Raw genomic sequence first — 7,773 nt, forward strand, 5'->3', positions numbered from 1 at the left:
CAGCATTATAGGAAGTATATGCAAAAGAATGGCTTTCTGATACTACTACCTCAACACAATTATCAGCAACAGTAAAAAACATAGTTGCTATAGTTTGATGTCCCTATGACTAAAGAAAAGAAATTAAGAAGTGACACACGAAAGGAAAGATAAGGAAGAAGGAATGAGGTATTTCCCTAAATTAGTTAACATATCAATTCAGAGTTCTCTGAAAGTCAGAGTACGATCTGGACATAACAGCAAAGTCCCCAAAAAGGTGTTTTCTTGTTGGACTGAAGTCAAATTTTGTGAGGTCTCAAAAGTCTCCTTAGTAAAACATATCATTCACACTCTGCATCCAGAAATATCAAGCAACTCAACAGTTGTGGGAAGGATGAAATCCTGAAACACCACAACTAGATGGAATCAACACTACTTCACATATTAAGAAATAAGAATCAGAAAGTTACAGATGACAGGGATATTTTCAGGTCAGCAGCTCTTATTAGCACCCATTTCCAACTTTGTGTGAAATCTCATATATAACAAACTGCTTTCACTAAAGAAATTATCAAAAGCAGCAATTTTTTTTTCCACACTTTTATGTTTAGTGTGTCAATGACTAGGCTTACAGACTGTGTTTAACTTAACTCATTAGATATTTAAGAATACACATTTTAGATAAGCAGCTTCATACACATATGATGCAGTAAATTCATAAGAAACACTTACTGGGTAATTTTTTTGGAGGGACGGAAGGATGGGTTCAGGTAGGGCTATTAAAAAAAACAACAAACACAGTTTGAACTTGCTGTGATTCATGTAATTCACAAGTAACTATCATATCAACTACAAAGGGTTGGACTTAAATTCCATCTTAGAAACTTCACTTTCATGCATTTTGTAAAATAAGTTATTCCACAAATCTTTCTATTACTATATCTTGTATACAATAGTATAAGGAGTTAATTCAGCTAAGGGAAGCTGTTATTAAGATACTGCTATTTGTAGAAGAAATGAAAGATTCTACTGCAGCTGGGTATCACTTGACTTTTAAAATTCATGTTAATTCACAGCTATAAGAAACATATCTAGATTCCCTAAAGGAAAATCAAAGTTTAATTCTGCACCACCCTCCCCACCTCCCCCTTCTAATAAAATGATTCTATCACAGCACAGAAAGTCTCCAGATACTGCATAAGTATACATTCTTCAGCTGCAAAGTATTACATATTGAGTCTCCAAAAGTAGTCTAAAGATAAGAGTAACACCCATTTTGCTAGCCAAATCCCCATAATACATGTAAATACAGTCTAATGCTGTTAGCTGGTCTACTGAATGGCAAACAGATGATAAAGGTCTTACAATTGTTTATTTTGCGTTTGTTAGTATCATTATTTTCTGCAACTTATTAAAGTCATTGATGGAAAAAGCATATATTGCACAATAAGAGTACTAGGAAAAAGTTCATTTGTGAGTGTTTAGAAATTGAACAGAACATCTTATTTCTACAAGTTTCCCAATTCTCTGCCATAATGAAAGACAAGACAACAAAATACAAGCAATGAAGCTATTTCATCTGGGTCTACATAATTACTAGGAAGGTGAAGTTAAGGGGAAACATTACTCCTGAGTGAAAAGGCCCTTTTCCATTAAAAATGTAACACTATCAAATGCTTATCAAGCCACTGTTGAGATGATCACAAAGATACTTTTTTTCCTCTCCTGCTTGTGCTTCACCTTTGCATTGCATCCAGTTGCTCCCAACATTTTCAATCTTGTATCTAATAATCACTTTGGTCTTTTTATATTTAAGTTGCTTGTCATATAATCTCCTCCAAATCAACAGTTATTTTTAAGAATCAATACTGAAGTACTCTGTCACCTACAGTATGGTTTCAGAGCTGTGACAACAGACTTGGCCACATTTTTTCTACTTTCCACAGAAACAATGAAGTTTCACCGTAGTAGGTGCAGAGAAGACAAGACAATCACTGGATAGACTAACTTATGTCCTACTATCCTCATGACTAGTACATTAATAAGCACACAGTATGAGCATCAAAGAATTCAGAAGTAACCGAAGCAACTGGATCCCAAACAGATAAAACACACTCCTAGGTCCTCTACTATAGATACTGTTCAGCTGAAAGCTGGTAACTATTATCTCCAGAGAAGAGACCCACTTGCTAAAAATGCAGCACACTAAGGAAATTAAATAAAAGCACTTTATTTTCAGATTTTTCTATATGGAAGATAACTCCTGCCAGCGTTTAATTTTAATTAAAAGAGGAAAACTACACAAATATGAACTTAAAAGGGATAGTTTCAACAATAAAAAAATACTTACTCTGTAAGTAGTGCAAAACCATCAACACAAGACTATAGCTGCTTAAAGTACCACGACTGGCATCATTTATGTCATGATAACTCGCCCACTTCTTAACAGCCAGTACTAACGGACGAACTCTATTCTCAACTGCAAATAAAATAAATGCTTCTCAAAAAACACATTTAATTAGACAGCAATCAATATATATTTGTTCAAACTTGATCAACATAATGCTCCTGTATTCTAAGGTTACCTTTTATAAATATTTTATAGAATTTACTTAGTTATTCTACAACTACTATTCATCTTATAAAAAAATCAAAAAAATATTTGCATTTGGAAACAATCTGAATAGTAAGATCCACAGATACATCACAAGGGATATGCCAGGTAACTTGCAGATAAGACAAAACTGGATGCGTCAATCAATGAAGTAGTGCCACATTCTATTTTTAAGTTCTCTCCAGTTCATTTGTACTAATTGCCTGAATTAACTTGCTGCCAGGAGAGACCAAATCTAGCTTTTTTTCTTATTTAGTTTATATAAGCTTTGAGGGCAGGGAAAATAATTTTTCTGGTTGGAGGACACAGAGCTCATTCTTAAGTTTTCCTCAGGATCCGTGAAAGCAGTAATCCCTGCATCCAACCATTAATTTTACATTTACCTTGTCCTCAATAGCTTTTTCTTTTTTAGATAAGATCTGTTAGATACAATAACACATTAAATCAAGACATCTCCTTTTCATGAGGTTTTTTTTTTCAAGACAAATAGAATCATATTCCAGCTATGATCTTCTAAATTTCTAGGGAATATAGAGAGCCTTCTAATGAAGGCTGTAATGTGTTATAGGGAGATGTCACTCACCACTACCCCCTAGGGACCTTACAGCATACTTAATTTATTATTTACAGATACATTAAAACAGATCAACTCAGTCAGCTGCCTTACATGTTTTGGAATATCTTTTCTAACCTGATGTCATTGTACAAAGTTTTGTATTCTGCACATCAGGACAGGAATACATCAATAGGCAATTACTTCATCCAGGACAAGAAATATCCTACAACAGCACCAGATGCTGTGCTCTCCATTATTCTGAAAATCCTACCAAGTGTGGTATTTTCTCACAATCTATTCACAGTGGCTCAGCACACATGCCTCTGAGAGTGGTACTCTTCTTGGAATTAGTGTCCTAGACCTGGAAGATCTCTTAGAAACAAAGAGAGCTCCTTACCACCAGTCACCTCACCCTCTACATTATGCACCAGTGGTTAAACCAAGAGATATGACAACTACTACTACACTAACTGTAAGATGAAGAAGAATTACTGTACAGGTATCTATGAACATGCATTAACTGAAATGGGATTTTTCCATGACTGAGAAATACAAATAGGCTCAAATTCCAAACTGGACTATCTTTTTGCAGCACAACAGAAGAGATCTCTTTAGTTGACCTCATCCTGAGATAAGCTTTTCTGTCTGCTAGTACCTGTAATTAGTATATAACAAAATTAGTACGCAACACAGCCAGTAAGCTTTTCCTGATGCTCTTTCATCAGTCAACAAACTACCCCCTCAAGAAAATGCTCAGTAACATCATTTGCTCAAAGCTAAAAGTTCCAGCTTCCACTAATTGAAAAATACCAATGCCTTCTTAGGTGACAAACTGATAACACAACAGCATCAACTTCAGTTGCTAGCTCTGCTTAATCTACCTATATTTTCCCCTTCTGGGGGCATTCTGCTTCACTTTGCCTTATCATCTTCAATGCTTTCTACAGTACCAATCCACAAACATAAAAGGGCTGATTTCAAATAGACAGAAGAACATCCACAGAAATATTTGAGTATTTTTTAAATCATGCTCACTAAGATAACCAGTCCCTTGTTTGCCTAAGCATCTAATTTGTTCCAATGGAACAGAGATACCTCTCACATGGAAGATGTATGGGTAATTTTTTTTTTCTCATACCATGCAGGGCGAAGTCCTTCAGCCACACAAATTTTAAGTGAGCAGGCTAATACTTTTAATGCTATCCACCCTTGTTGATGACAACTTCTAAAAGTACGTAAAGAGATAGTCTGATAAAAAGTTTCCATTTACTTCTGTTTGCCTGAGAGTTTTCTTGTCCAAAGAAAATATGACAGATTATGCTTGATATAGCTTGCCTATTTAGGAAGGTCTCACACATTGAGGAGATAATTTTTTTTCAATCACAATTCTCCCTTGGTTACTAACTCACTCCTTGACCTCAAGAAAACAAAAAAATATTTATCCTTTATCAGGTGACAAAGTTAATTTTGCTGGCTTTAAAGCAGGCACCAAAGCAGAATGAAATAAGAGGTGGGACACTAGGACTCCCCCTTTCCACTTTTTTTCACACTTGGACTCTTATCTGCCCTGAAATGATTTGCTATGAGGAATAATCGAAATCTGTAGCAAAAGCTAGGAACAACTATATCAACATTAGACTTGGCAAAGTGACCCCTCACCTGTAACCATGAATGACAACAGGTTTCCTTCCAAACTTTAAAATAATCTTTCCCAGGCATACTCCTTCCTGGATGCATTAAGAAATTGTAGTTAACTAACTGATCCAGGACAAGCTGTGACCCTCCCAGTAACATGAATATGGAACACCGAAACTATTCTGCTTGAAGTAGTCAAAATTAACTAGTAAAGGTAACTTCTACTAATAGCTTCCTATCCTAAAGGGAAAGGAATTCCTGTATGCAAGAACTGAAGAAGGCGGTAACAGAAGCAGCACAGAAGGCCTAAGGTATCAGTACCTACTGGTACTGAAGCAGTATTTTGGATTTTCCAAGGAGAGACTCTGTAACAGCATACAGCCACACATACCTATCAGTGGCTGTAAAGAAATAAAAGAAACTGGAGATTTTGCCACAAGATGATCATTAGTATAATGAACTCATCTACAGAAGACTGAAGCAGCCCTTGTAGTAGATATGTGGACCTTAATATGAAGAATATTTCCTGAATATTACAATATTCAATTAAAAACATACTTAGCTGATATATCAGTTTTCTCCGTGTTTATAGTGAGCCACAAAAAGTTATCTTAATCTAATGCAGCTAAGTAGGTAATTATATATAGTAACTTAATATAGATTATTAGAATTAAATTGAATGTAAATACCATAATACAAATGTAAAAAACAAAGTTTATAGAAATAATGTTAAAAACTTACTGCGTGCGTAAGTTCTCAGAAGGAATGTATTTCTTATTCCTACAACACTGTTTACATTCAAGTCAAACTCCACACAGCTGTTGGTGAGGAGAAAAGAAAAAGAATTAAGCATGAGATATTCAGTTTCAGAATATTTATTACCTACTTAGTGACAGATGTGGAGAAATAACTAGGATAATACTCTAGAAACTTTCTTTAGAGTTTTGATGCTGTGAATTCTACTGATTTTGTTTATAGTACTTGAATTCCATTGTTATCAAAATGTAGTTCTTGTTTTACATAGAAAACACATGTAGATCCAAATTTAGACCTTAAGACAACATAATATATCAACTTATTTTTTTAACAAATCTTTCTCCTGACTAGATAATACACAATTTACTATGGACAACTTTTTATGCCAGGAAAGATTGAGATATTAGCTAATCATGCTGATGAACTGAGAAGGAGAATAACTGGAAGAGGTCAAAAGGTAAGAACCTCTTTTCTGCAATTATGGTCAGAGATAAATCAGCAAGCATTTTGAAATGAAAACTGTTTATTAGTCAATGGCACATTTTGTGTGGAGAAAAAAAAAGGCAACTTGTGAATTATAACTGTTTCAGAGTATGCAATTTTTAATAACTTTGATACTATTAATGGCAAATAAGAACAAGGGAAACAAGCAATACTTGCTTTATTTCTGTCCCTCTCAATTTTAATTTCATACTGCATATAAAGCATAACTGTTCACAGTACTCAATAAACAATATTAAATTCAGTCAATAATCCATAGCAACATTTTTACTTGCAACAGGACAACCCTGTTATTGACAAAGCAGTAGCTACCTGCAATGTACAGCTATTTCAATTTTATATATATCCAAGTCTCATTCACATAGTTGTTTGCCTGAACATTCCTTTGGATTCTCTTGAGCTATTATAGGGCAAACATAGACCTAGAAATGTATTAAACTGGATATAACACATGAATTTGATGCCTACAGTTTTTTTACATCATTAACTACATTAAAACATTATTTGTATCACAAGTATTACACAGTTTTAAACACGAATTAATATCAAGCATGACTTCCTAAGTACTACAATTTTAAAACATCTAGCAGTACAGAAAATAAACAAGCTTGAGCTACTGCCTGACAAATTTAAAATTAAGCATAAACACCAGTAGGAATATTACTTGCATACATGAATATAATAAAGAAATATGTCAGGCTGCATATGCAATTACAATTAACCCCCATTGACAAGATCACCATTTACCAAATGCTGATTAAAGGAGTTCCATTGCAGTTGTATTGTACTTCAATACAAACATTTAATAGATGTTGCAATTATGGCAAGTGAAAAAGGTTTTGTACTGTTGAGACTCAAGTTCTACCAAAAGTGCTAATGGAGAGGAAAAGTGCTAATGGAGAGGAAAAGTGCTAATGGAGAGGAAAAGTGCTAATGGAGAGGAAAAGTGCTAATGGAGAGGAAAAGTGCTAATGGAGAGGAAAAGTGCTAATGGAGAGGAAAAGTGCTAATGGAGAGGAAAAGTGCTAATGGAGAGGAAAAGTGCTAATGGAGAGGAAAAGTGCTAATGGAGAGGAAAAGTGCTAATGGAGAGGAAAAGTGCTAATGGAGAGGAAAAGTGCTAATGGAGAGGAAAAGTGCTAATGGAGAGGAAAAGTGCTAATGGAGAGGAAAAGTGCTAATGGAGAGGAAAAGTGCTAATGGAGAGGAAAAGTGCTAATGGAGAGGAAAAGTGCTAATGGAGAGGAAAAGTGCTAATGGAGAGGAAAAGTGCTAATGGAGAGGAAAAGTGTCAACTGCACATCAAACATAGCAGAAGAGGAAGCTTTTGCATCCTCCATAGTACGGAATTCTTGTTAATTAATCAAAGGCTTGTCTGGTAGCAGAGCCAACATCGGAATTATTTCCTTGGAAAGACTACAAAAAAAGATAAGTCTTTACATGCAATGGATCTTCCCTTACTTTTATAGCATTAAAAACAACCTTTAAGATGAGAAAGGAGAATACACAAACTTTCTCCTTTCACCAAATGAAAATAAGTAGGAAATAGCAATATTCAAGTATATATGGACAACTGACAACACAAGATTCCAGATACAGAGATAGCACCCATTGAATCCTACCACCTACTCCCAGCAACTGGGCATCAAGACAATTAGCTTTCACAGGAAACTTGCCATGTTTAGTTTCTGGTTTTGGCCCAAACAAGCTTAGTCCCCTGAGTACAGAATAT

The 7,773-nt window shown here is 34.9% G+C and overlaps 1 protein-coding gene across 1 annotated transcript in view; it reads right to left on the reverse strand.

Annotated features, from left to right (window-relative positions):
• Window positions 1-711: 711 nt before the first annotated feature.
• LOC104544433 (poly(A) RNA polymerase GLD2-like) overlaps window positions 712-7,773 on the reverse strand; it is a gene marked incomplete at its 3' end in the record, with an annotated part of 14,425 nt that continues 7,363 nt past the window's right edge. The window contains exons 8-10 of the mRNA XM_010189306.1: window positions 5,526-5,602; window positions 2,330-2,458; window positions 712-755 (exon numbers count right to left, since the gene is read on the reverse strand). Coding sequence (XP_010187608.1) covers window positions 712-755; window positions 2,330-2,458; window positions 5,526-5,602 — 250 coding nt within the window. The remainder of the gene's footprint in view (window positions 756-2,329; window positions 2,459-5,525; window positions 5,603-7,773) is intronic.

This window comes from Mesitornis unicolor, unplaced genomic scaffold, assembly GCF_000695765.1.
Source record: "Mesitornis unicolor isolate BGI_N332 unplaced genomic scaffold, ASM69576v1 scaffold31847, whole genome shotgun sequence".
Lineage (NCBI taxonomy): Eukaryota > Metazoa > Chordata > Aves > Mesitornithiformes > Mesitornithidae > Mesitornis > Mesitornis unicolor.